Source organism: Musa acuminata, chromosome BXJ2-8 (genome assembly GCF_036884655.1).
Source record: "Musa acuminata AAA Group cultivar baxijiao chromosome BXJ2-8, Cavendish_Baxijiao_AAA, whole genome shotgun sequence".
Lineage (NCBI taxonomy): Eukaryota > Viridiplantae > Streptophyta > Magnoliopsida > Zingiberales > Musaceae > Musa > Musa acuminata.
In genome coordinates this window covers 7295008-7322310 of record NC_088345.1, presented here as the reverse complement: position 1 = coordinate 7322310, position 27303 = coordinate 7295008, and the positions used below count along the sequence as shown (strand labels likewise).

The window sequence follows — 27303 nt, the reverse complement described above, 5'->3', positions numbered from 1 at the left end:
GTCAGGAAAACCCGACTCACATAAAAAAAAACTCATCACGATGAGAGGCACAAGATAAAATATATCCTAGGCATGAGTCAGTAAAGCTTAACCCCCACTTTTGCGGAGAGGTCGGAAGACCCGACCCTCACCTTTGCTTGAGGCATTGAGGTTGAGAAGAGACATGGAGGTCGGGAAACCCAACATCATCCGACCAAGGTGCGTCCCTCGATGATACGAGAGATAGTTTGGTGATGGATCGAAGAGGTATAAGTTTGACGTATTAAATGAACTATACGTTACACTTTGGACCCCTCTCGTGCGAACCTTGAAGCATGCTTGGGAGGGTGGGATAAATGATAAGAAGTACACTATAAGTTAATCGTCATTCGATACGTAACTGGTCTAAGGTAGAAGGAAAAGACATAGGTCACCCTCCACCCATCTACCTACATATATGTAAGAGTCCAAGGTAGGTAGTTATGAGCTACCCAACCCCACCTTACCCTCCTATCTTTGTCACTCACATAGACAAGAGGCCAAAGGAAGGATGTTGGAGGCGATTAGAGAGCTACCTCCTTGTAAAATATTATACATTTACGACCAGGTATAAATGCTTATCTTCATCACAAAGAAAAGAGATGTTACTATTTTTGACCACTCACGTCCATACTCATATATTTCATATTATTAACTTGAGTATCGAAGAGATCGAGTCGAGAAACATCTCCCATCCTCGATCTTCATACAAGTGACACCTAATGAGTTTGATGTTTTTAGCACAACAAAAAGAGGGATTAATTTTTTTGATTACTCGCATCCACACTCATATATCTCGAATTATTAACTTAGTGTCAAAAGGATTAAGTCAGAAAACTTCTTATTTGATCTTCGTGCAAGTGATATACGGAGGACTTCATATTTTTACCTCAAAAGCATCGTAATATCAATGAATTTTTTCTTATAATATTTTATAAGGAAACTATTTAATCATGTTAGAAAAAGAAATTCATTTATATACTCATTTATACCTTTTAAGAATAACTGTAATATTTAGACTATTCCTAAGAAATCGCCCTAATTTGTTGCTACGTAAAATTCACCGACAATGTTACCCGCATTGTTTGTTCGAAGAAGTGTGCTAGGGCCCACTTTTCCCTCCTATAGCAGTCGGCACAAAGCTGGAGAACTTGTTCACCGTACTGGTACCCAAAATGAACCGCTGGGATATAAGACCCGAATCTCGAAGCATGGTCTTCCCCGACTATAAGATTCCTCTTTACGCCCTAATCGCCATCCGCCCGAAAGCCCCAAAACCTCGACGCCGATTTGCGAAGCCAAGCCGCCTTTTCCCACGCCCAGGTCAGCTTCAAATCCCTAAATCTGTCTCAGCTTTTTTTCTAGGTCTCCTGCGATTGCTTTTCATATCCATGTTATGTTCGTAAGTTGTCGATCTTTTCCCCAATCTGTATCATCCTTGGCTGGTTTTTCGCTTTTATGGCGTTCTTGGTTTTTTTTACTTGAAATCGAAGACGATCAAGTGTTTTGCGCAGATTTGTTTTCGGATATGACGATTTTCTCTAATCTTTGAGATGCTGAATTTTGTGAACGTTTGGCTGGAAATCCATTACTTATCCTGTTTTCATCTGTTTAATTCCTGTGCCCTTTTTTGCAGGAAGTATGAGTAAGCGATACAGTCGAACCATCTACGTGGGCAATCTCCCCGGTGACATTCGTGAAAGGGAGGTGGAAGATCTGTTCTACAAGGTCTGTTAACCTTTGGAACGTAAAATTACCTAAATTCTTACCTAGGAGATGCTACCATAGGCCAAAATAGCTGTTGAGAAAAAAACATATTTTTTTTCTTACTAAACTAGTTCTGTTATATTAACGGAGGAAAAGTTACATCTATGGTCTTGTTTTACTCTGTCAGAGGTCTTCATTCCTTGGGTCGAGAGAGTGTAGTTACTATTTGATTGGCTTATATTTTGTATTGTTTCTTACAAGAATATATCAACAAACATAATCCTGGGTTTGGTGTTCAAAATGTTGATGATTGATTGAAATTTCTCACTGGCAGTGCTCCTGACATCTGGTATACTAGGATCTTGTGGATGATGCTGTTCTCATTTATATCTGGAGGATACATGTTTGTACAGTGCATCATAGTTCATTGTATATTAACATAAATCTACTTGTCTTTATTGCGAGCCAATCTCTTTTCGGTGTTCTTCGTTCCAGATCATCATCCTTTCCCTGCTTTGCAGAATCATATGCTGGCATACTATCTATATTTACAGAGAATTGTTAATCATCTTTCCTTTTTTTAGGATCTTTAGTGAAAGATACTATTATAAGGATACCTCTCTTATGTATCAGTCTTATTTCTGTCCATTTTAACTTTTCTTAATCTCTTATAATTATCAGATTGATAAAGTTGGTAATACGTGGGAGCCAAATATGAATTATTCATAATTGAAATCCATTAAAATTTCTCTTTTAAAAAGTCATGAAAAAGGAGAGTATCTTTTGGAAGATTTGCAAATGATGTTGCTTTCATATATTGGTTAAAGTGCATTTAATTTGAAAGATAGATCTCTGAGTAACTGGGATTTATGAAATTAAATGCATACGAAAATCCCATCTCCTTTGCTTTTAAAATCTGTCATCTGTGATCCCTTACTTTGATATGTTTTTGTTCAGCTGATCCTGATTCTAAAGTTTGAGTACTGACCAAGTTGTTGATCATTTAATTTTGCTCAACAAAGATACGCAATTACTTTTTTGCCTTTGATATATCTTACTTGAGTTCCTAGTGTTGCAATTAGTTGAATATGAAATAAGTCATATTAGAGTGTGCACGTGCCAAACAAAGATTCTGATGGTTGGTAAAAAAAATGATAATGGTTTCAGTAGGTACTGTTGTCACCAGTTTGCTGGGCTTGCTTTTTCTGAATATGATGACTTCAATTTGGCAGAAGAGATCATCACCAATCCACTTGATTGTAAAAATGATGTCAGAAACTTGGTGTTGATACCGGTTGTAATATTGGTCTTATTCTTTTGATGATTCACGCATTTTGCAAGTTTTGTTTTTTAAGTCATTGAAGGGACGAATGACTACAACGAGGTGTTTCATTGTTCATAAACTTCTTTTGTGGAAGACACTGCATTCTATGATAGCCTAAAGCATGACATGGCCTTCTTGTTCTTTGTTAATTTCGTTAAATTTTGTGGGTTGAGCCACTTTAAGGAGGGATATGTTAGTTACAGTCAACACATAAGAGGACCGGTACTGGACAATAATGGTTGGTTATTTAGTTTATTATTATTATTTTATATACTGGGTGATAGAGGTTGGTTTGCTGCCTGATATACCAATACTGAACTGGTTTGGCCACTTGCAAAACCAAAATCACTTTGAGATTTAAATCCTTTGTATTGAAGTCTATTACTCACTTTCATTGTTGTTGGAATTGTGACTTGTAAGTATACTGACCTTTTGTTTTAGAATTGTTCAAATTGTTTAATGTATTGTTTCAAAGGGCAAGTGGTTCTTTTTGTTCATTTGTCTATGCTAGGATTAGTAGTCACCCTATCCTGATAGTAATCAGAGAAAAGGATTGTTTAATGTAATTTTTCTAAGTTTTTTTTTTATTGTGCAAGTTCTTTTTATTGATTTGTCTATGCTTTACAATAAGGATGTAGGATTACTAGTCATCCTATCCTGATAGAAATCAGAGAAATGGGAAGGGGAACCTTGTGGAATTTGTGCAGCTACCTTTAAGTGATTGTGTTCTTTTATTTTAAAGAGACTGATGAATAAAGACTCGAACCAGAGGATGTCAATCTGATTTGTAGGCATATGGCTGGCTACTGTATGCTCAAGTTCTTATTCCACTCATCTGTGATTGCATCTCATGTTATTGCTATCCTTCACAGAGACCAGAGTACTACATATATTTGTCATTATTTTGTTTCAGTACGTAGTCAATGCTTGGCCTTATTTTGATTAAAGAGTTACTTTTGACGTTTTATATAATATTTTGAGTTGTAACATAATAAATAAAATAACATATATAGATACTACTTGATGTAGCCCCATATTAATTTATGTTACAATTTTTGTAGGGGCTTATAAATCATTAAGATAATGGTTTGACAAATTTTTCCAATTTTGGTTGGCTTAGTGTTTGGGGAACTTGAAGTAAGAGAGTACTCTAGCTGTTCTATGGATCTGAAAGGATTGGTGATATGGTATATTTATTTATTTATTTTACCTTTATACTCCTTAATCTTCAATTTGATTTTCTGTGCAGTATGGACCCATTATTGATATTGATTTGAAGATTCCTCCAAGGCCTCCAGGTTATGCTTTCATCGAGGTAATATTCCTTCCTCTCTTGGTAAGAAGCAATTCATGACTGTAATCATGAACGAAGAAATTGTCCTTGGTAAACAAATAATATTATGTGAATGCATGAAGAATTTATGATTCATATGTTTCTGTTGCCCAGTAAAAAATATTCTTTTTTCTACCTCTCAACCAGTGTAACTAAAGTCAGCTTGCTGGAATTTCTATTATTTTAAGATAAGATAGGAAAGTGAATAAACACCTTTAAGTCATTGGCTTTTAAATGTTGCTAATATTAATCCTTCTTGCAGTTTGAAGATCCTCGTGATGCTGAAGATGCTATTCGTGGACGTGATGGATATAATTTTGATGGTCACAGATTACGAGTAGGCATAATGATGCTGACTTATCTGTTATTTATAATTGTCCAATTCTTATGATCTTGTGCCACAATATGTTGCAGGTGGAACTTGCTCATGGTGGTAGAGGCCAATCTTCATCATTTGATCGACATAGTAGTCATAGTAGTGGGGGGCGCCGTGGTGGTGTTTCCAGGCGCACAGAATATCGCGGTGCGCTGTTGCCTCTTGGCCTGTTTATGAGTTTCACAGGATGACTTTTGAGGTGAACTAATTTTGGTTTTAAAATATGTGTTCATGATTTTGTGTAGTAATGGTCACTGGTTTGCCTTCGTCAGCATCGTGGCAAGACTTAAAGGTATGCCATATTATAATTTTTTTAATGGCTACAATTTCAATTTTATGTTAATTATATTTTTGGATATTTCTATTCTAGGATCATATGCGCCGAGCTGGTGATGTCTGCTTTTCTGAAGTTTTTCGTGATGGTGGTGGTGAGTTGCTCTAGCTTTATATTTATAAATATAATTATTTGCTCTTATATGTTGTCTTAGCTTTTTGATGGAGGTAGTTCTGAAGTTGTGCACAACTCTGATTACTTCCTTTTTGTTAGGTGTTTTTGTATGTGCAGCATATTCATGTTGGTTTTCATCTCAGAATGTATTATCTTTTGAAGTGGACATATGATGAGATTTTTGCAATTGAACAAACTTGATGTGAATGTATAGGAATAAATGTTTTCTGTAATGGAGAAGGTGAGAGGTGCCAAGTATGAAGTGGTATTAGAAATTACAACTTAATGATTTTATCATCCATATCCTTCTCACTTCTTCTTTGGCAGCTTAAATGCATCCAGGGTCCTTGGGTTGTGGCAAAGGCGTGCACTGAAATCTGTAAACAATTTAGAAGAACCCTCATGAGCCTACTTTAGATCGATCAGTGATTTAGATAAAACCAGACTAGTTTGTCTCTGATGCATCTCAAAAGATTTGCTGAAGCTCCTATTGCCACTAGGCGACAAGTTTTTTTTCTTTAAATCTCTTATTCCCTTCTGATACACCCTTAAGCTTCCTCGAGCCTCAAATAGAATACTTTGGCTATGTTTTTTACCCTTCTGTCAACATGGTGAACTAAAAAAGGAACTTCTTGAGATATTATTCCCTTGGACAGTAAAGATGATTGGGACTAGTGATATGAGGTCCACTTATGATTCTGTTTAATCAATCCACTCATTCTCGAGCTAGAATTCTCCTTTTGTTTTTCTTTTAGGCCTCTGGCTTCTCTAAGTTCTCTCAATTGCTAACATGCGAATCAGCTTTTTCACCTCACCCTTTACCTTACCTCTGGTTTGTTCTTGATATAGTCCTTAAAGTTTGTTAAGGCGATGTAGGAGCTAAGCTGATACTGGTAGAGAAGTGCTGAGAAGTGGACTTTCAACTGGTGAACATGGAGCTTCTAAACATTTTGCAATGGGAGAAACAGGAGTAGAAGGGAGCTAGGAAGTATGAAGAGAGGAGGTGGGGAATGAAAAGGAGAGCAATAAAGATATACTTTCTGATTTTGTCTTTTTTGGATATTATTATTATTATTATTATTATTATTATTATTAATTGTCTATTTGGGGTTGAAATGCAAGTTCATCTATAAATTCACTACTTATCTCAGTTAATTGATTAATCCCAATCCCAATTTTGAATTTTATATCTTGTGTTGCTTTTAGTGTTGTTTTTCTTAAGTGCCCTTCATCGTTGCTTTGATGTTAAACTTGTTTTTCTATTTTGGTGTAGCTTCATGTTCGCTTTAGTGAATATTATTGACTTTTCTGTTGTAAATTTACAGCCCAAACAAATGCAATTTGGCTAAAGCTGGTTGGTATTTTAGTGATATTTGCTCAAACAATCTAGTTGTTTTCTGATCAAAGCTTACCATGAATTTTCATTTGAATTTGAATTGGACTAATACCTCTGGTTGTAAATCACCATCCTCTAAGAAAGAAATTGAAATTCATTAGAAATATTCAGTTTATGAATTTTTTTGTATAACCATATCTGTAATGTATATAATGGTAATGACATCTTTTACTTTTGCTTCTCAGACAAACAAAGAGACATTAGTTGGCTTCATCTTCATTATGTAAAGCTTGGATGATGATTATAATTATTATTTTTATCATAGAATTGTTCTCTATAATTGGTCATGTAATTCTGGGCACCCTGAGCTCCTTATATTCTAACAGTTTCCTCAATCTCCCACCTTATGCCTAAATTGGCTGTCAATTCTGTATTATTTTGGCTAGTTTTATAGATGAAAATATTTTTACCTATTTTTATGCTACTGATTGATTGTCATTGTCATAGCATTCGTTTTGCAGCTGTCCTCTGTCTATGTATTTCATGGTTAGCCAATTTGAAGATAAAAAATTTTCCATGTTGGTTCTTGATCAGATGCAAACATTGTCATATAAGTACCTGCTGGAATTTACACGATCATCTTTGCAGGTACGATTGGAATTGTCGATTATACAAATTATGATGATATGAAATATGCGGTAAGTGATTTTTTTTATGTCGATGACTGGTTTTATCATTCATGACATTTGCGAAGCCTTCTTAAATTAAGTATTTGTCTTCGGTACAAATCAAAGTATTACTTCTTTTTTTTCCAGATTAGGAAGCTAGATGACTCCGAGTTCCGGAATGCATTTTCGCGGGCATATATAAGAGTATTTGATCTCATAATATCTTCTTTTCTTTAACTTGGCATGTGAACATCTTTCTGAGAAGTTTCCTACTGTTTTCTTGTAGGTGAAGGAGTACGACTCCAAGAGAAGCTTGTCTAGGAGCCGTAGTCGTAGCCGTTCAAACTCAAGAAGCCCAAGTCCGGCTCGCAGCAGGAGTCGGAGCCGAAGGTTTAGTGTTCTATCTATCATAATTGTAATAAAAATGTGACATAACCCTGACTTGTATTAAATACGTTGAGCAGCAAGTCTCCTAAGGAAAAGTCATCACGCCGTTCCTTGTCAAGGTCTCGATCAAGATCTGCATCTTCTCGTTCTCGATCAGCATCCAAAGGACGCTCTTTGTCAAGGTACTCTTAAAATGTTTAGCTAGCTCCTTGATACTACTTGAACTACTTCAAATTGCAGGAGTATTACTCTTATTCTTTGTTTTATTTTTCCAATTTTACCTATGTTTTTTTCTTTTATAATTGATTAGAGTATAACTAGTGATCATCATGGTCTTATTGTTTCAGATACTCATGTTTGTGAATGTGTATGCTATGTCTATTAAAAAAACTGTATGTATGTGTTCAGGTTGGAAGTCTATTGTTCACAGGATTATGAATTGTGAGAAACGCTGTGATGTCTATGCTGTTGCACTCAGCTCAGATACATGGATAGGGTGAGAAGCGAGATACAAAACAAAATATACTAGGATATGAAAGGAACAGAAGATGAGTTTAGCTTTTCTTGTTTAGCTCTGTGTGAGGAAAGTAAGGTCAACCTTAAAAATTCAGGAGACCCAAATAATTATTGCTTGACAAAGTTTCTCTTCTCTGTTCCATTTTGTTTTTGTCTAAAGTGGGGATTTAAGAATCCCTTTCCCTTCTCTGTCATGTGTCACCAGTTTCATTGTAGTAGGAATGCATATTAGAGGTTAATTGATACTTGTTACAAAGTATTCTTGAAAGCAAGGTCTGCAGTACCGAACTGTATCGCCCGGTATGGGCGGTATGTACCGGTCTGACCGGTTGCCGGTACGCGGACCGTCTGGTACCTGTCCGAGTGCACTGTAGCACTGTAGCAATGCTACAGTACTCGACATACCTGAGTGTACTGCTCGGTACACCTGGGTGTACCGCTCGGTATACCGTACCGTACCAGTACCGAGCCCAGATCGAAATACCGGTACGGTACGGTATTGTGAACCTTGCTTGAAAGTGTTATGTTGTCATGTTGGTGATTTTGTTACAAAGTGTAACACGATTTCCTTTTCTCAAGTATGTTGGTGGGGCTTGATGCCATTTTTGTGAGGTTTATGGGAAATTATGGGTTCTGGATTGGCATGTGTTCTCTACCAAGTGTGTTTGTCGTGTTATTTTAAAATTTAAACCATCTCCGATGCTGCTTTTCTTTATCTGATCTTTACATCATTTTTATTAAGTTGGTCATGATTCTAGTTGTGCCTGATAATATCTGTAGTAGATCCACTGCTATCTAATCTTCACTGTCTGCTGCTATTTAAATGATGACCTCCCCAATTATTAGTTTATATTTTGTCTTACAGAACTTTGCATGCTAAAATGGTTTAAATAATGAAAGCTGGACATTTACTATTATGATTCATCTTTTGTATTTTTGTCCCTTTTTCCTGTCAGTGGTCCTGATAAGTCTATACACGCTGCCTGGTTATTAACCTTTATTTGAAAGTTAACTTGTTTGTTTTTTAGATTTGGGCATAAGCGGGGATCTCTGGAATGCATATTAGGATCTGGATTGGATTTGGTACAAATGCTTGCAACTCTTTTGGTGTTGTGAGGTATGCTGTTTCATAGACAAGTGGTTTATGAAACCTGCAGCACATCTTGATGATTACCACTAATGGCCTTTTCTGATAATGGGCCTCTTTGGGGGCAGAAAGGATTGGTTGCGCATTAACGAGCTGGATTATTCTATAAGCCAAGTGGAATTGGGCCTCACTGGACAAGTGCTAGGAACAAGTTTTGCCATTCTCCAACGTTCTCCCAGTACTATAAGTTGCACTCAGGATTCTGGATGTAGCTTTATTGGTACAATAAAAAATCCTCTCAATAGATTAGGATAATTGTTGTTGCATAGGTACCTGATAATATAGATGCTTGCATTTTTATATATTGACTAGGCTTGCAAGTTTCTATTGATCTAAGGTAGTTTTTCTTTTACTCGAAGGCACAAGCAATTACATTTCATGAGTGATCACAAGTTGATTTTGTAATAATCAAATGCTTCTAAAGTATTTTGAATTGTTTGTTCTGCCTTCCCGCTGACGTGGAAGAGACGTTGAGGATTTTGGATCAAGTTGTTAAAGCAGCAAAATGGATATTGAATTCAGTTTTCTGAAACTTTTTGCAGATCACGATCAAGATCCAGATCTCCTGTAACTTCTGTAAGTTCTGCATTGCAGGATTATTCTTCTACTTTTATATTGTTCAACTAAACTGTATCTGTGCAGCCCGCTCGTGATGAGCCTGTGAACCAAAGTCCTACCAAGCGGAGTCCTAGCAAAAGCAGGAGCAGGAGCTTATCTCGATCTCGATCGCCTGTGGTATGATTCCATGATAGAATTGCTAATTGCCTTTACATTTACACAAGAATTTGCATCGGTGGATGATAAATTTTTTTTTTCCCACAGGCGAAATCTGATTAGACCAATCTGCCTGATGCGGAAGCTGTCCAAGATGGAACGAAGTCGTTTGTTGTATTCTTGTTTGGCCATCTATGATCACTAAGACTGTTATTGATAAACCCAGACCCTTTATTTTTCTGCTGAACTTTGTTGAAGATGTTTATGATCAGTGTTGACAAATATTAAGACCCAACATGCAAGAACTGTGTTTGTTTATAATGTAGAACAATTTTTCAGTACTCAAACCATTCAATTTGTTGTGATGTTTTGCTGACGTGCTAACAGGATGGTTTAGCATCCGTTTTTGTTTTGATGGTAAAAGAATTGTCTAAATGGCTGAAACTGTTTCCGGATGATATAGATTGCTCACTCACCATGTGAGGCGTTTGTCAAACTTTGCTACGCTTTTCAAAGCCATATGATATGCCAATGTGGATCGAGTGAAAATTTCCTTTGCTCACAAAGACAAATGTGTGCTGCCACTAAGTTTGTGGTGATTGTTTCTTGTTGCTGTCAAACTTAGATTTATTTTGTCAAAGCAGTGATGCAATGAACTCGTGTCTGGTTTGCCGAAGATATATATGTCAACGTTTCCTTTTCGACTCTCTTTGGCTCGGAAGAATGCCAATGTACTTTGCATCATCCGACTACTTAATTCTTACCTAACCTTACTACGCAACATATCACTTTCCGGTTGCCCGCTTCATCTTGGAGGTGGGAGATGAACATTCTTGCCTGATTTCTACATCTGTAACACAATCTCCACCCGCTGCATAATATAATATAGCAGTGAATCACCCGTTCTATGAAAGAAGAGGACACAATCATATCAAGGAGATCCCAAGACGTTCCACCAACCCACCTGATTGGATGTCCATATCGCCCTTTTGTCATGTGAGCGAAACGTTACACGTTTGTCTTCACAGAACTTTGTCGGAGGACAAAATTCATGCGGTCCTCTTCGGGAGGGGAAAAATGATACGACCAAAAAAATATAAGAAGCAATAGAGGCTCGTTTCGTCGTCGACCCCTCGAATCCCGTCCCTCTCAATTTTCCCCTTAACCCTTTGTTTGCAGCAGATAACGAAAAAGAAAAGATCTCATTTTTGTCACTACGATGACCGTACCCTCCTCCTCCTCCTCCTCTTCCTCCTCTTCCGCCGCCACCACCACGACTGCCTCCGGCGGAGCCTTTTGCCCCTTCGCCCTCCTGTCCGACGACATCGTCCTCAATATCCTCGCCAAGCTGGAAACCGACCCCCGCGACTGGGCCCGCCTCGCCTGCGTCTCCTCCCGCCTCTCCTCTCTCGTCCGCACCGTCTGCTGCCCCTCCCGCTGCTCCCGATCCCTCCCCTCCGACCTCCTCCCCTCCACCGCAGCCTCCGTCGCTTGGCCGTCCCTCCACAAACTCTGCGTCTGCTGCCCTGGTCTCCTCCGCGCCGGCGTCCTCCTCGAACACTCTGACTTCGGCCTCGAGCGTGACATCGGCCCCCATCGCTCCGTCCCCATTTGCTCCTCTTCGTCCACCTCCTCCAGTTGTCCCCCGATTCCCCCGTCCCAGATCCACCCGGAGACCGCTGATTCTTGCTGGTCCCTCTTCGACGACCTCTGCTCTGACACCATCTACGACCATTCCGAGTTGCAGGATGCCGCCCTTTCGCCGATCGATTCATCTCCGAGCGAAACTACCGTCAGAGTCGGCTCCGCTGCCACCAAGAAGAGGAAGAAACATCAGGTCGCCCCGGCAGGAGCCCATTTGGCTTCCGGGCCTTGGACTGTCAGCCGCGAGCAGGGTAATAAGCTGCTCGCCAGCCGGTTCAGAGGTGATTGTCTCTACATGTGCGACTGGCCTGGATGCGTTCACGCGGAGGAGAAGCGAAAGTATATGCTGTTTAGAGGGGTGTTCAAGAACTTCAAGCGGTCGAGAGTGTGGAAGACGATAAGCGACTCGAATAGGGGCAAGATTGCGTTGGGCTGTGCATTCTGTGCTTGCAGGGAGACATGGGACCTTCACTCTGCATTTTGCTTGAGGAGGGTCTTTGGATTTCATGATGACGGCGAGCCAGTGGTCAGGGCATATGTTTGTGAAAATGGGCATGTCTCAGGGGCATGGACTGAGAGGCCATTGTACTCTTAAAGATGAAATCTTTCAGGCCTATGTGCATGCTTTGGTTGATCGATTTGGTTTTCAGGAGCTATATATTTTTAATTAGGATTCTGCTACTCCTGATCTGCGTGCATTCACCCTCCCCAAACCTCGTGCACTGGTACGTTTTTTTCATTCTGCTAATCCTGATGATGTCGAGATTTGGTATTGTTATTGTCAACTTGGTTGAAAATGGATAACCTTAACTGGCTTCCAAAGATCACTGCTGTTTTAGGTAGAACTATCGTTGCGTTTCTTATTAATGCTTGGTATTATGATATGTCATTTGATTGTAGTGATGATACATGAAAAACACCTTTATTGTTTCACTGATCTGTTCCAAGATGTATGTCTGTTGTGACCACAATAGTCCATGGACAAAGTTAGAGGCCGGAGCCATTTGGAATTTGGGTCATTTGGCTCACTCCTGATCTCTTAATTTTGGTATTTATCATGTGAATGTATTGATTGAGTAAGGTGCAATTTGGTGATCATCTGCTTCATCTGTTGCTGTGGTGTCTGTGTGCTGTATTTCTGGTACTTAGTCCTCTAAATTCATCAGATGTTATTTCTTTGATCTATGTAGGCAGCTTTAAAACCTAAAGTTCACTTCTGCTCATTGTTTGCAGAGTGGGATCATGCTGTGTTATAGCGGAGGCAGTACCAAAATGTTAAAATATGCTAGTCTCTAGGGTGGTGTTCAAATCGGTTCGAACCGAACTGTTAAGGGCCAAACCGAATCAAATCGAAAAAGCGGTTTGGTTTGGTTAAAGTAAGGTATTCCAAATTAAAACCATTTAGGACCTATTTAATTGAATCGGTTGAAAACCAGTTAATCCAGTTTGATTAATCGGTTAATCTAGTTTGGTTAACCGGTTAATCAATTTTAAATGAACTGGCTTTGTTCGGTGCTTTGATTCAGTTTAATTGAACCGAACCAAAATTTTGATCCAATTGGACTAACATTCTTAAAAAAAATTTATATCACAAATATCATTCTAAATTTCTTAAAAAAAATATTAGATATAGAAGGAAGAAAGGAATCAACAATAAGACAACACAAGGACGAAACTACTCCCGACACCAACCTCCAAGAAAGTTGAGAGTATAGCAGTTGAGGGTCTTCTTCCATTGCAACATATTCGTCACCACAATCTGCTCTCAGCATCATTGAGCTTCAAAAAGAGTAAAAAGTAATAATTCGTGGTGAATGCATCTTATTGATCCAGACGCCCCAACCGGCATGGATATTTAGACATCTTAATGACAATTAGAAAGATGAAATTATGAACTTAAAAAACTGTTGCTTTTCCAAATGGTTCGGTTCGATTCGAACCGGTTAACCGAATCGAAGAAGAATACCCTCCCAAATGGGGAACCATTTATAGTCTTCAAAATTGAATTATTGATGAACTGGTTCGGATTGAATCGGTTTGATTCGGGTTCGATTCAATTTTCCGATTCGATTTGAACACCCTTACTAGGTTCAAATAACTCTTGCTAGGTAAGCATCTTGCTCCGACATCTTATGTACCAAATGAACTTTTCTTTCTCGGTTCAAAGGTTAATGTCGTAAAAAATATAGGAGTTGCAATATCTTAACTCATCTTTAATGTTATCTCTGGTTGATACTCGACAGTGTTGCTTTACAAGTCCAGACACTTGGTGTTTAAGCAGCTTTGTGTAGAAGTCACAAAGCAACTGGATAAAGAATTAATAACTATCATATCATGTTCAGAGTACACCTGCTTGATGTCTCCTTGACAAACACCAGCTTATGAAGTACATGTTCTAATTATTTGGTTCTTTCCTTTGACACTGATAACAGTCAACATATTCTGTATTATTTGCCAGTGATCCAAGCCCTGAGTAACTTAAAATCAGATAGCAGCTCAACTCAAGTCTTTGGATTTCTTAATTCAAAGAGTGGAGTTCACCAAAAACACAGTGATAAGGTATGAATTCAAGCATGCAATTTAAATTTCCTGCAGTTTGGGCTATTGTTATATTCTTTGCTTTCCTTATGTTTTCTTTCTCTATAATGTACTCGAGAGTTTGCCTGTAAGTTTGAATCTCAAGCAGATGAAAACCCATCGAAGAAAACATCAGCATGATCCAAGAGACCACAGATCGGTGGGCAAAATAAAAAGACCATGTCATGATCCTGAAACGAATCTCCTGGTAAACAATTGCAGCTATTTCTTTTTCCTATATCCAGACGTGTTTCCCTTGAATTCATACCAATCACATTGCAGCATCCTTATATTCCTCTCCTTCCGCATACCAAGTGAGACCCATCATCAATGTGGAAATCTCTTACAAACATGCTGCTGCGTGGAGTCCTCACAATCACATCATCCCTCACAATGTTGTTCAGTCGTGAAAGCTACATGCAGAGCTTTCTACTCTCCTCGGCCACCATGCAGCAGCTCATTACCGGACGCACCTTTGATGATGGGTGGCAAATGCCGGTGGACGCAATAAAGACCATCCTCCTCGAAACACTGTTTTAGGAGGCTCATTGCTCGTGGAGAGGGGTTCAATGTATTTAGCTTAATCTCACGATAATGGAAGGTTAGAGGAGACTCAATATACATAATCTTTTAATAAACATTGCCTAAATTTCAAGAAAGAGCAAATAATTTTATCCTAATATAAATTCAAGACAAGATAAGCCATAAATTCACAAATAATCCATAAAATATTTACACGAAATACTTAAGTATTTTTCCTTTCGTATATTACTCACCAAAATTTTGAGATATATAAAGTATTTATAGAGCGACCAACTATATATATATATATATATACATATATTTTCAAATTATAATTTCTTGATTAATTTTCTCCAAATAAATAGAATCTAATTAAGAAATTCAAAAAATATTTGAGAGCAACAAACTGGTAATTTTTCCACATTCAAATTTGTTGATTATTAAGAGAACTTATCCTTCAAATTGTTCCAAAAGTACATAAAGTTATAATTAAGGAAGTCAAGAAAAATACTTGATCTCATCCTTTGTGAAAATTAAAATGATAAATAAACACAATCTGCTGATGTACTGTTGTCCATCTGAATGAGAACAATTGATTAGTCATCCTAATAACAATTATTACATGGATATTCATCACAAAGAATGAGGACAAATCCAAACCAAACTCTGTTATCTAATCAGACTGTCCGACAGCAGACTCCACGGTGCAAATCTCCGAGGTGATTCAAAACTTGGAAGTCGCGCTTCCAATCCGAATACGAGAAATTGATCATATACTCTGGTGAGATTCCATCAGGTGAGTCTCGCGTCATGTCTTCCCCTCCGAAAAGATACCTTTTAGGAGAAAGGAATTAAAAGTCATAAGACAGTATCTATGTCGACATTTCCAATAAGGAGGGTTGAGATCAAAGGTAAGAATGAGATGACCGGTTTTGAAACGGGCCTCGATGACTTTCCTATGCAGCGCGGTCTGCGGAGTATTTGTAGTCGCAGATTTGGCCTCACTTGAGTCGAAGGTGAGGGTCTCCGATCCAATCCACGACGGCTAACTCTGGTATATAATAGACTCCTATTGCCATCACATTCATCGTTGGTGATCCTTGGATCCACTTCTCCATTTTCTCAGCCGAAAGTTGGTGCCTTTCTTGTGTTCGATGAAAGGTGGAAGCTTTGCGACTGGGCGGCGGAGACAAGATGAAGTTTTGCAAGAGATACGAGGACTACATGCGGGGGAGGAGGGAGAAGGAGCTGCCTGCCCTTGGATTGAAGCAGCTAAAGAAAATATTGAAGAGGTGTGGGAGAGAATTCCAGTCCCAGCATCAGAAGCAAGATGATGGAGGAGGGAGCAAATTTGCCGGCAATTGTGCAGGTATTATGTCGAAATAATTTTTTTCTTCGGCAATAATTTTTTTCTTGTTCATAGCTAATATATGTGGTTTTTCTACAAATTTTAAATGAATCCTAAATGCTTATTATTAAGCATGTGATAGGTAAAACTCTTACTACCCTGTACAACATTACATTTCTTCTAGGTTTTCTGGATTCAGTTTGTCGTCTGTCTCTCGTGTAGTTTGTGATGGCACTTTCTTCCCCTCCCTACACAAGGAGATGTCAGCTGTTGTTGTTTGCTTTAATCAACATGCTCGGAAGCTACTTAAATTGCATTTAGCATCAGGCTTTCGGAAGCTTATTATGTGGCTCAGAGGCAAGTCTCCGAAGAATGATGGAGCATTGATACAAGAAGGGAAGGACCTCGTTGCATATGCTATCATAAACTCCATTGCCATGAGAAAAATACTGAAGAAGTATGACGAGGTATGCAAGCTCAATCACAATAAAAATTTCACATTGCTTTTATTTTTCTGAAAATTTCATCATGCTCTGATCTGTCCAGAGTGCTTTCGAGTTTCAACTTGCAAATCTGCAAATACATATTTAAAATACTAGTTTGTATCTACACTTTTATGTGTTGCAAATTTGCCTAAATTGGAGCTCTCTCTCCTACAGGTTCATTGCTCGAAGCAAGGGCAGGCATTCAGATCCAAAGCACCCAGTATGCATATCGAGATCCTCCAATCACCATGGCTGTGTGAGCTAATGGCCTTTTACATTAACTTGAGGCAAAGCAAACTTAAGAAGGAAGGCATCACCGAACTATATAATGATTGCTCGCTTACATGTGATGATGATGGCAAACCAACACTTTCATGTGGCCTCTTTGATTCTATGCAGATTGAAATTGACTTGACATGTTCGATTTGTTTGGTGAGTCTTTTACTCTATGTAAGGATATGTTTGTTTTGCATAAGTTGGTATTTTGAAGTCTGCTCATTGCATAATTTCACAAATATCTTCTTTTGTTCCACTTTAATGTCTCATCACAAGTGAAATAAAGTCGGTCATTTTCTACTAAATCTTGTCTGTCATTTGACAGGACACCGTCTTCGATCCTGTTGCTCTCACTTGTGGCCATCTATTCTGCTACATGTGTTGTTGTGCTGCTGCATCGATAACGATAGTTGATGGTTTAAAGGCAGCAGACCCTAAAGCAAAATGTCCTCTTTGTCGACAGGTAAAATCTCTTACATAATGAATTCATGCTGACTGAGGTATTTTCTAGCAAAAAATATACGTAATCAATGGAATTCTATTGTGCAAATTTAGGAAGGAGTAAATGCTGGTGCAATGCATTTAGTTGAGTTAAACATCTTGCTCAGTCAAAGGTAATATGTTATTAAGATGATCGTCTCAAATTTATTAAACGATGGAGACTTTTCTAAACTTGTATGTCCAAACAGCTGCCCTGAATACTGGGAGAAGCGATGCCAGACGGAGAGAGTAGAACGCGTTCGTCAGGCTAAGGAGCATTGGCAATCTCTGTGTCGAGAATTCATGGGTATGTAGGAATTAATTTATTTAGTTTCAGAATGTTGTTCTTGAATGGTGATGATCCAATGAATTTTCTTTGGTGAACTTTTCTTGGTGAGCTGCTGGTTTGCCTGGTTTTAGTGAAACTGCTGCCTTGGTTCACTTCTGTGAAATAAATAATAAGAGTTGTAATATATATATATATATATATATGTATATGTATATATATATATATATATATATATGTATATGTATATATATATATATGTATATGTATATATATATATATATATATACACACACAAAGTGTTCTCATGAAATTTTTATATAGTGCCTCAATTTTAAGAAATTCTCACGAAATATTTTTTTTTAAAAAATGACTATTAAACCCTTATTGACCATTGGCCTTTGCCCCATTAGGTGGTCCCCTTCGCACATAGGCTAGTCTTGTTGGTCGTGCTTATGCCTTTGCATGCGAGTTGGCTTCATTGGCTTCATTGGCTGCACCTATGCTTCCATGTGTGGGTTGCCTTGCCGGCTATCCTCCCTCCCTCCTCCTATGGTTACCTATGCCTCTACGTGCGGGCTAACAAGCTAGCAACACTGGTTGCCCTCCTCCACGTGTGGGCTAGCCCCACCAATCATCCCCCTCCCCTGTTACATGCACATGTGGGCTAGCCTCATTGGCCACGCTTGTGCCTCCACGCACGAGCTAGCCCCATCGGCCACACCCCTTTGTGCGCACAATGCCCTTGGGGTCTATAGCAAGGGCACAAGGGTGGTGGTGAAAGCGACACAAGGAAGTAAAGGCGATGGTGGGTCAAACAAAGGCTAACATAGTGTTTTCATATGAATTTTTTAAACTTGAGGTGCTACATAGGAAATTCTGAAATTTAAGAGTTTTTTTCATTAATATATGGTAGGAGAGGGATGAGAAGAGAAGCAAAAGAAAGGGCGAGGAGGAAATAGTCTAACAAGCTTGATTATGATTCCAGAGAACTATAAAAAAGAAGCATATACAGAAAAATAATGTACACACTATATGTTCCACAAATCATTAAAGAAAACCTGAATGTTTATTAAATCTCTAAGAGTTGGTCAGCTTGAAATGCCACACGAGCATTTTATACATAGGAAAAAAGCAACGTAGCATGGGATAGTTGATAATTTCCCTCTAAAATCCAAAAATAGTTGAAAAATGAAAGGAGCTATAGCGAAACAATCTTCGGGTACAAGGGTGGTGGTGAAAGCGACACAAGGAAGTAAAGGCAATGGTGGGTCAAACAAAGGCTAACATAGTCTTTTCACATGAATTTTTTAAACTTGAGGTGCTACATAGGAAATTCTGAAATTTAAGAGTTTTTTTCATTAATATATGGTAGGATGGGGACGAGAAGAGAAGCAAAAGAAAGGGCGAGGAGGAAATAGTCTAACAAGCTTGATTATGATTCCAGAGAACTATAAAAAAGAAGCATATATAGAAAAATAATGTACACATTATATGTTCCACAAATCATTAAAGAAAACCTGAATGTTTATTAAATCTCTAAGAGTTGGTCAGCTTGAAATGCCACACGAGCATTTTATACATAGGAAAAAAGCAACGTAGTAGCATGGGATAGTTGATAATTTCCCTCTAAAATCCAAAAACAGTTGAAAAATGAAAGGAGCTATAGCGAAACAATCTTCGCTACCGACTGTGCTGCAATGGGAGCCAAGCTTGAAGAACAGAAATTTTGCCATGACTCTGCTGCAGATGATTCATCATCATCCTTCTTCAGATCACTGTCATTTGAAAATTCACCATATATGGAGTAAATCATGCCCCGAGCTGCTTCACGTGCTTCAGGCAGTCTGTCATTAAGCAATTCAGCTGCCATTTGAAGAAGAGCTGCAAGTCCAAACTCTTTCATAACTTCAATGCCCTGGAATGACATGCATCACATAGCATTTGATAAGCAGCATTTAGATATAACGATACATCAGTTAGACATTCATATCGATTATATATTCTGTATACTATAACAACTTATTGATTGATGTCTCAACTCAAATATGAATTATGAACTGGCTAACCATCTTGGAGACACATTTTGACATGGCAACTGCGGCTTTGGCCCTGACTCTAAGGTTAGCATGATGCACATAAGACTGGAGCTTCTTGAGTAAGGGAAGAGGGGATGTGGAAATGGCCATTTTCTCGAGTGCCTTTTCAGCTTCTTCACAGACGAATCGCTTGTCTTGAGATGCTTTTAGCAAAAGCTGCAGCAGCTGCAAAGGGATAAACGAAATGTCTGTCACTAGTCTTCAGAAAGCTAGCCTTAGGTAAATCTTTGGCCATTCTGTGTATCACTAAGTAGCTATTTATCGGAAATGCAACTTGGCCTTACATATTAGATCATACAATTTAAGGTTTCATTATCACAATCATACTGGTCTTATGCACAAATCATGAGTCACTTCATGCATTTTGGATCTTCTAGTCCATTAATTAGAAATTAGATGGAGAAAAGCATATGAACATATTCAGTTTAATAAATCAGGAAGCTTTCTTTATAAGCTAATAAATTTCACAAACTTAATATGCTTTTAACATTAGACTAAAATTCCTACAAAAAGGAATACAAAGAAGAAGTACCAGCTGGTCGAAAGCATTTTCCTCGGTTGTAGACAGCAAGAGATGACCAAAGGAATGAAAGATATCAGTTGAAGCCATGATTGATGTCTTGCAAAGTGCACTCCTTGGACTTTTCATTGCTTTAACAATCACTTCTGCCACATTTCCTCTAATCATAAAAAAAGGTCAAATTAGCCAAAAGAAATGTTAGTTAACTTGTGAAGTATATTCTACCTATTTTATGACCTTGTTCACCAGCCATTAAGACATGGAAATTTTCCACACTGAAATGTTGAAATGTACTAACAGAGTTCAGAGCTATTATCTACCCAGACTCCCTTTCGGAGGCTTCGTACTCAGAGTCATGGCACGAATCAGAAATATGGATCTTTAACTGAGCAACTAAATCCTACATTATCTTTTTTCTTTTCATTTCTCCATGTTAATTAATTATCTCATATGGATAATTTCTCGATAGCAGATAGCTTTCTTTAATCCCTATCTCTTCCTTTTTCTACGCCAATTTTCACTTCTCTGAAAGCCCACTTTCGGGCGTAATATTTGTTTCATTGAAGAAAAAGAAGCTAATTGTCCTCTGAATTGAACAAACCTTACTGCACAGACTCAACATATTATGATCATTAACTCGTGAGTTTCAATCGTTTAGCATCTTCCCACTCCGGCAAATCAACAAACACCTTTCAACTTACCGTCTCTGTAATTCCACGAACAATCCACAAGATAGTTCAGTTAGCAATTATCTTAAATCCATCTCCAACCAGCAAAGATGGAACATCACACCAACAACAACTAGAAAGTGCTATCAAATGGAGCTTTGCCCTTACGGCTCTCATCTTGTCCCAACGAACAAAAGTACATAGGGAGGAGAGAAGAGTCGAACTCACAAGATCGGGACCAAATAGGAAGAGTGATGAAGAGCCATCCGGCGTAAATCATTCAGCGCTTGACACACGCTCATCCAATCTTTCGAATTCAGTTCATCCAACAAAACCTGCCATTTTCAACATTAGAGATGTCCAAAATCCACTCAAAATTCACAGGAATTCCGCGGATCATACCGCCATCTTGGTGTGGGGATCGGAAAGGGGTGTAATCTCCTCGGAAACGACGTACTCGACGGACTGCTCCACGGCCGGGAGCGGAGGCGCTTTCTCCTCGCTCACGCGGGAATCGGGAGCAAGCTCGGCGGGGGCAGGTTTCTTGGCCACCGCGGGAGGAGGAGGGGTGGCGACCTTGGCGACCTTCCTGGGCCGCTCCATGGACGTGGGGAGAGCGTTGTCGAGGGATCTCAGAGCCATCTCTTCTCTTCTTCCTCGTTCTTGGAAGGGATCGAGGTGATGCGGGTGAAGAGGGTTTTGGGCGTTCGAAATTTGAAGGAGAGGGTTTGAACTTTGAAGCGTTGCGTTTCACCGGATTTGATGATGATCTTGAGTCCGGAATTCGACCGTTGTGAGCGCGCATGTTTGGGCGTCGGACTCGGTCAAAATTGGAGTTTGAAATGGGTAATAAAGTGAAAGATTGGCATAATGCAAGTAATATCCTCCGGTCATGACTTGAGCAACGACTAAAGCCATGACAAGTATTAACAAAACACAAATGGTTAATACTTCTCTTATGTTAACCAAAAAAGGCAAAAAATTGGCAAAAGGAACATTATCATGGCACAAAACATGACTCAACAAAAAGTAAAAGGAATGCTCTTCACCAAGAGATCTTCTAATCTATATTTCATTGCATTAAACCACTATGAGTAGTTCCTGCACAAGAGGCACTCTTAACAAATGATACAAATCTGTGGAATTCAAGCATGACATGCTGGGAGTATACTTGTTTGCTATTCAATACATATTGCACATGATGAATACTCTCCCTTGTAATCAGAGCACGAGGACGAGCTTTTTTGTTGGTATAAACCTGATTCACCATTGATTTCACAACCTGTGGAAATTAAATCAAACAAATCGGTATACGTCTCAGGCCTTCTTTTTAATGGATATTGTCCAGAGAAGATCTGAATCAGAACGGACAGTAATTCTCTCCTCGCGGACCATGTTTGAAGTGCTCATCAAGCCACCAAAACTCATCCCTGCGTTAGCTGCAAAGAAACAGGTGAACATCTTAGGTATCTATTGGAAGTGTGCCAAATCCTAAGATATAGAGTTAGAGTTGGATATACTTAAATCCCACCGAAGACCAGTCGTAGTGGTGCTAACTGATGGTGCGCCAACAGGAATCAATCCACAGTGTGGACCTTCTGCTGATGACTGGATGTGGATCTCATGGCAATGCGTCTTTGGTAGAAGTTGGATCAAGCAATCATCAGATAGAAGAACTATCCGGATGTTTGAGAACTTGAATAATACATTGAGGTTTCCAGCCTCATGGTCAAACCTCCCTCCAAGTGCTCCAGCAACTAGAATGCATAACTGCAACCAATACATAACCTTTAAAGCTATAACTGGCAAAACTTTGGCAGACATATATCTTAACAAATTTTGGCTGTTCATTTGGTGTTATCTAGGAAAAATTATTTTGCAAGGCTCATTACAAGGTCACAGGATCTGGATCCATTGTTTCAACACATTACATCTTCTATACCTCTGTTGCATACGTCATCGAGTTTGGTAAACCAATGGGTTTTGAGTGTGAGGACAGTGCCTTCAACTGAAAGTGGACCAGACAACACTTATGCAGTATTTAAGCGAAGCTGGATAAATTGTTCAAATTTCTGAAGAACAGTTAAAAGTGCCGCCCGTGATTGAGATTCCACAAAGTGTGTATGCTGTATGTAGTTGTAGAAACAGTTTAACGATTTAAAAGAATACACAACTAAATCTGTAACTAAGTTCAAGAACTAATAAGGAAACCTATGCTACAACCAAATGAAAAATTTATGGGATAAAATCACTCTCATCTGAAAAGCTACTTAAAATATAAGATATAAGAAATAAACAAAGCTACTTAGTAATGTGTAGATATGTATTATTGCAATTCATGATAATTCAGCACAAACTAATCCAAAGCCACTGACTCATCTTGCATTATATCAAGGCTGAAATCATTCAAAGATCTTGTCTCTAACACTTCTTTTATAGTCAAAAATCCAAAAGTAACTTCTATGTTCCATCACTTGTTCCAATTGCTGTGTGTCCAACTCAAACGTTTGTTTGCCACTTAATTTCTTTTGTGGTACATTCTTACACATTTCCCATACCCATCACAACCTCGTCAGATTGAAGTCTGATCATCCTTCTTTGCATGTGCATGTGCTCACTGATGATATATAGAAGTAACACACCAACCAGAATGTCTAATAAATAACTGGCCACATCAAGTAGTATGTCTGATATATATATATATATATATATATATATATATATATATATATATATATATATATATATATATATATATATATATATATATATATATATATAACCTTGGTTCCATCAACTACATTCATTTCCACAGTATAAGGCAATGCATCCACAATGAAAATAAATTACCTTTTTTATACAGAAAATCAATTACATTTATTTTGATCACAGAATCTACATTTTTATGCATGGTTTTTATCTTATAAGATATGCATTCAACTTTGTTTTACTCACAAGATCTTATTCATGAATGGTTTATCTTACGAGCTATGCACACAACTTTATTTTGCTCACACATCTGACTATTCATCCAAGGTAATCTGATAAGATTAATGTTCAACAGAAAAACATATATAAAATAGCATCTAACTCAATAATGTTATTGCAGCTTACATTTGATTTGTCCACTTCAGGTATGAAGTCACAGATAAAAGCTATACACTTGTGCAGATCAGTGGTGTCCTGATCATAAGACACATCGTCTACTTTGACACCCTGCCAAGAAAAAAATAAATATTAGCACCATTGAGACAATTCATTAAACTTCCACATAACGTCCTGATGTTTAACATTATGTCCACAAAAGGGGACTAAGAGATGTCAGCTTTTGAAATGCCCTAACAGAACATTAATCATAATTTAACACATGAAGACAGACTGAATAATCATCACAGATTCATAGCGGTTTAAGATAAAACTTAAGCCAGACTTTGCCATTTAAGTAGGCGAAGCTCAAGATAACACCCTTTCAGATAAAGTTTCAATAAATAAGACATCAACAAATATAATACGACAATCTGTGAACAAAGAACCAACCAGGTTGGAATAGAATTCCTTGACTTCTGGTCTTATCGAGTCCAAGTCACCTCTGATTACATCTGGCTTGTACCTTTGACAATTTTGAAAAGAAGAATTCAGTAACTTCTAACAATTTCGTGCAAAACTAGCAAGATAAAAAAGCAAACAGCAGCATAGTTAAAAAAAAACACTTTGCATTATGAGAAGAAGCAAAATTGTTTTTCCAACGATCTTAGTTCCTAACACTATCAGGAGCATTCACAATCTTTATTGAACATATAGAGCTTGAGGTTGAAATGTTGAATCTTATATGGACCAAGCCACCATCTAGAGCAACAGGGCCAGTGGTTTCTTGTGTATTGGGACATTTGGCCCCCCAACCACAGCACTAGATTACCTAAATCATGAAGCTAAAATCTAACAAAGGAAAGGAACTTATTGCATCAAATCTTATTTTATTGACTTAAATCCATCCTAAGTCAAGTTAATCATCCTGATCGGAAGGATGAGAAGGATATTGAAAGGATAAACAAGATCGACAATATAAGCAGTCATGAACTTTTTAAACCATATGTCAAACACAACTACAGGGACTAATATAAGAAGGCACCTCAAGGTAAAAGAAAGTATTTCAATGTAGTCAGCAAGCACTTAAAAGGTCTTTTGCTATCCAATGTAGCATTAAAATAGACACACATGTCCGATCCCTGCCCCGAGCAAAATTTCTAATCTGGAAACACAAAAGGCACCATTTATATTTTCATCTACAATCGTTAAGGTCTTGGTTAGACAATAGATTGAATCACTCTCACCATGAGATCACAACCATCCAATAAATGGAATTACCTTACTAAGAAAAGGAAAAAAAATTGTACATCGAGGAAAAAAGATCAATATGTACAAACAAGATAACTCATTTAAAATCAACAAATAAATCCATAAGGCCAGAGATCCAACGTTCTTTCTTGTTGCGCAGAGTGCACTATATTACCCAACATGACTTAGTAAATTTGCAAACTGATATTTAGCAAAATATTGAAACTCTTCAAGTAATTATTTGAATAGTGCTTGATTTAGTCTTCAACAATCGTCCTCAGATAGATAAGCAAGCAATCACAACACAAGAAATTCAGCATATTTCTAAAAAGAAGCATGCATAAATCTTATAACGAATTCCAGATAAGATATAAATGCAAATAGAACTTCAACAAATCATCTACAGAACAAATTGGTTAATACGATGAAGACCGAAAAAGTTCATACATCATCCCGAACAAGATTAAACAAGAATTCATCGAGAAACCAAAACCTGCGGCGAACCTCCAGCGGATCTTGCTCAGGGAAGAACTTCGGCATCCCGTCATACACCCGATTCGCCCCTCCGTCGGCAAAGATCCTCAGCTTTGCTGCTTTACACAAAATAATCCCAATTTCCAGTCGTATCAGCATCCACAACAGCCCCAGTGGAAACTCTAGAGAGAAGATCTGGAGAGAGAGAGAGAGAGAGAGAGAGAGAGAGAGAGAGAGAGAGAGAGGAGGAGGAGGAGGAGGAGGGGCTCACCATGGCTCCACAAGTCGGGCGCGAAGCGAGGGAGGCGCTGGTTAAGCACGACGAGAGCGTACGATGGAGCGGGCCCGTCGGCCGCCTGGGGAAGGGGAGGAGGCCGTAGAAAAGTGGAAGCGTGCCTCATCACCTCCATCCCGCTAACCTGCGCCGCGGGAAAGGAAGAAGCCGACCCGTTGATAACGGTGGAGCCGCGGCAGGTACTATATAAAGGTAGCGAAAACAGTGCAGAAGAAGCGGCGGAACGAGTTCCCGTCACTAACTGTGGCCGCGAAGGGACCTCTCGTCCTTTCTCTAACGTTGCCACATAAGCCGATTACTATACGTTAAAAGATCCAACGTGAAGGATAACAGCAACTGTGGGGGAGTCAAACCCTGAGGGGCCCGTGGGCCCGTCTGAACAGATGAGATCTGACGGCTGAGGGCAGCATCATGACCGATGGCTGAGACGGGGAACACGGGAAATACCAAAAGCAAAGGAAACCCGTGTACCAGATCATCGCCGTCAATCCCCGCACCAAAAACCGTGCAACCAGCACGGCTACGGAATTGACGCCTGATTCATTGGACGACCGTAAGCAGCAGCAGCCTTTTATGACCGTCCGCTGGTGTTTGTCAACCCACAATGATAGGCCAAGTTTTGTTTAATTTCCCCCTTTTCTTATAATTAGTCTTTCTCATATTTTAATTTTCCGTATATATATATATATATATGTATAGTTAAGATCATCAATGAAATGTCCAATTTATATTATTGACGACCCCTCTGTATATAGAAGAATTATTTAGTATGAAATGGTCAATGTATCTAAGTTACGCATTGACTTGAGCAAGGATGCCGAGCTTTACATTTTTAATGTCGGTAATCGGTCAAACCGCTAAACATGCACAAGTCGAACAAAATGGATCTTTCATGAGGTAAAATTGAATTAAAAATTCAAACAAAATGGAGGCAGGTGTAAGCATGAACAAAGAAACTAAGGTACAATACTGAATAGAGATGATGATGGCAGTTTGATCTATAAATATGGTGCCTGCATACCTTCAAGTTTACTTGCTCAAAATCAATCATTTCGAAAACCTTACCGGGCGTTAAACTAAACAATAAGATCATATTAAAACAAGCTAAAACAGCAATCATCAACTACAATCGATACTTACGATAAAATTTGTAGCATATTCAAGAGTAGACTCTATTAAAACTGTCTATGAATGAGAACTCAGTTATAAATAGCAGGACACCATTTAAACCTACCTTTTCTCCCCCATTAAAGAACTCAGTAATCTGGTCCACTATTGTTGTCGGTAGGCAGAAGGATGGTGGCATGCTGAAGCTTATCA

At 38.6% G+C, this 27303-nt stretch overlaps 5 protein-coding genes across 10 annotated transcripts; 3 read left to right on the top strand and 2 right to left on the bottom strand.

Annotated features, from left to right (window-relative positions):
• The first annotated feature begins 1201 nt into the window (after positions 1 to 1201).
• Positions 1202 to 10339, top strand: LOC135585939 (serine/arginine-rich splicing factor SR30-like). 4 transcript variants are annotated; one of them, XR_010489256.1, is made up of 16 exons: positions 1202 to 1341; positions 1655 to 1746; positions 4299 to 4364; positions 4645 to 4719; positions 4797 to 4905; positions 5004 to 5050; positions 5129 to 5186; positions 7191 to 7240; positions 7358 to 7414; positions 7497 to 7600; positions 7675 to 7779; positions 9142 to 9230; positions 9329 to 9480; positions 9726 to 9836; positions 9903 to 9995; positions 10083 to 10195. XR_010489256.1 is itself a non-coding variant. In XM_065120491.1 (14 exons), exons 1-14 carry the CDS (start codon positions 1230 to 1232, stop codon positions 10095 to 10097), a joined length of 1017 nt encoding a protein of 338 aa, XP_064976563.1. In that variant the 5' UTR covers positions 1202 to 1229; the 3' UTR covers positions 10098 to 10339. The 4 variants fall into 4 exon arrangements, 1 of the variants encoding a protein (XP_064976563.1); XR_010489254.1 differs by having other exon boundaries at positions 9142 to 9480; positions 9803 to 9836; positions 10083 to 10339; XR_010489255.1 differs by having other exon boundaries at positions 9329 to 9836.
• A 718-nt stretch (positions 10340 to 11057) lies between these two features.
• LOC103993370 (phytochrome A-associated F-box protein) lies at positions 11058 to 12299 on the top strand. The gene has a single exon (XM_065120490.1). It carries the CDS (start codon positions 11194 to 11196, stop codon positions 12211 to 12213), a length of 1020 nt encoding a protein of 339 aa, XP_064976562.1. The 5' UTR covers positions 11058 to 11193; the 3' UTR covers positions 12214 to 12299.
• Positions 12300 to 15324: 3025 nt separating this feature from the next.
• Positions 15325 to 17690, top strand: LOC103993371 (probable E3 ubiquitin-protein ligase BAH1-like 1). 2 transcript variants are annotated; one of them, XM_009413403.3, is made up of 7 exons: positions 15325 to 15771; positions 15879 to 16086; positions 16288 to 16532; positions 16725 to 16982; positions 17152 to 17289; positions 17382 to 17440; positions 17516 to 17690. In XM_009413403.3, exons 2-7 carry the CDS (start codon positions 15912 to 15914, stop codon positions 17619 to 17621), a joined length of 981 nt encoding a protein of 326 aa, XP_009411678.2. In that variant the 5' UTR covers positions 15325 to 15771; positions 15879 to 15911; the 3' UTR covers positions 17622 to 17690. The 2 variants fall into 2 exon arrangements, with proteins under 2 accessions (XP_009411678.2, XP_064976564.1); XM_065120492.1 differs by lacking the exon at positions 15325 to 15771 and having other exon boundaries at positions 15815 to 16086.
• Positions 17691 to 19101: 1411 nt separating this feature from the next.
• On the bottom strand, positions 19102 to 21806 carry LOC135618975 (uncharacterized). Its single transcript, XM_065120487.1, has 5 exons — positions 21282 to 21806; positions 21108 to 21214; positions 20224 to 20371; positions 19662 to 19856; positions 19102 to 19510 (listed from the first exon to the last, which is right to left on the bottom strand). Exons 1-5 carry the CDS (start codon positions 21519 to 21521, stop codon positions 19256 to 19258), a joined length of 945 nt encoding a protein of 314 aa, XP_064976559.1. The 5' UTR covers positions 21522 to 21806; the 3' UTR covers positions 19102 to 19255.
• Positions 21807 to 21909: 103 nt separating this feature from the next.
• LOC135582777 (thiamine pyrophosphokinase 1-like) lies at positions 21910 to 26194 on the bottom strand. Of its 2 annotated transcripts, none has more exons than XM_065120488.1 (6): positions 25960 to 26194; positions 25708 to 25804; positions 24417 to 24489; positions 23994 to 24095; positions 22400 to 22649; positions 21910 to 22318 (listed from the first exon to the last, which is right to left on the bottom strand). In XM_065120488.1, the coding sequence occupies exons 1-6, from the start codon at positions 26096 to 26098 to the stop codon at positions 22197 to 22199; spliced, it is 783 nt and encodes a 260-aa protein (XP_064976560.1). In that variant the 5' UTR covers positions 26099 to 26194; the 3' UTR covers positions 21910 to 22196. The 2 variants fall into 2 exon arrangements, with proteins under 2 accessions (XP_064976560.1, XP_064976561.1); XM_065120489.1 differs by having other exon boundaries at positions 25708 to 25807; positions 25960 to 26174.
• Between the last annotated feature and the right edge of the window lie 1109 nt (positions 26195 to 27303).

Excerpts from the sequence above, each read along its gene's own strand:
- LOC135585939 (XM_065120491.1), top strand. The coding sequence starts at position 1,230 with ATGGTCTTCCCCGACTATAAGATTCCTCTTTACGCCCTAATCGCCATC. Across the intron at positions 7,780-9,802 it reads AAAGGACGCTCTTTGTCAAG|ATCACGATCAAGATCCAGAT; the intron begins GTACTCTTAAAA and ends AACTTTTTGCAG. Across the intron at positions 9,837-9,902 it reads CCAGATCTCCTGTAACTTCT|CCCGCTCGTGATGAGCCTGT; the intron begins GTAAGTTCTGCA and ends GTATCTGTGCAG.
- LOC103993370 (XM_065120490.1), top strand. The coding sequence starts at position 11,194 with ATGACCGTACCCTCCTCCTCCTCCTCCTCTTCCTCCTCTTCCGCCGCC.
- LOC103993371 (XM_009413403.3), top strand. The coding sequence starts at position 15,912 with ATGAAGTTTTGCAAGAGATACGAGGACTACATGCGGGGGAGGAGGGAG. Across the intron at positions 16,087-16,287 it reads ATTTGCCGGCAATTGTGCAG|TTTGTGATGGCACTTTCTTC; the intron begins GTATTATGTCGA and ends TCTCTCGTGTAG. Across the intron at positions 16,533-16,724 it reads TACTGAAGAAGTATGACGAG|GTTCATTGCTCGAAGCAAGG; the intron begins GTATGCAAGCTC and ends TCTCTCCTACAG.
- LOC135618975 (XM_065120487.1), bottom strand. The coding sequence starts at position 21,521 with ATGGCTCTGAGATCCCTCGACAACGCTCTCCCCACGTCCATGGAGCGG. Across the intron at positions 21,215-21,281 it reads ATCCCCACACCAAGATGGCG|GTTTTGTTGGATGAACTGAA; the intron begins GTATGATCCGCG and ends TGAAAATGGCAG. Across the intron at positions 19,511-19,661 it reads CAAAATGTGTCTCCAAGATG|GGCATTGAAGTTATGAAAGA; the intron begins GTTAGCCAGTTC and ends ATGTCATTCCAG.
- LOC135582777 (XM_065120489.1), bottom strand. The coding sequence starts at position 26,098 with ATGGAGGTGATGAGGCACGCTTCCACTTTTCTACGGCCTCCTCCCCTT. Across the intron at positions 25,808-25,959 it reads GCCCGACTTGTGGAGCCATG|CAGCAAAGCTGAGGATCTTT; the intron begins GTGAGCCCCTCC and ends TTTTGTGTAAAG. Across the intron at positions 22,650-23,993 it reads CTGAAGTGGACAAATCAAAT|TTATGCATTCTAGTTGCTGG; the intron begins GTAAGCTGCAAT and ends TATTGGTTGCAG.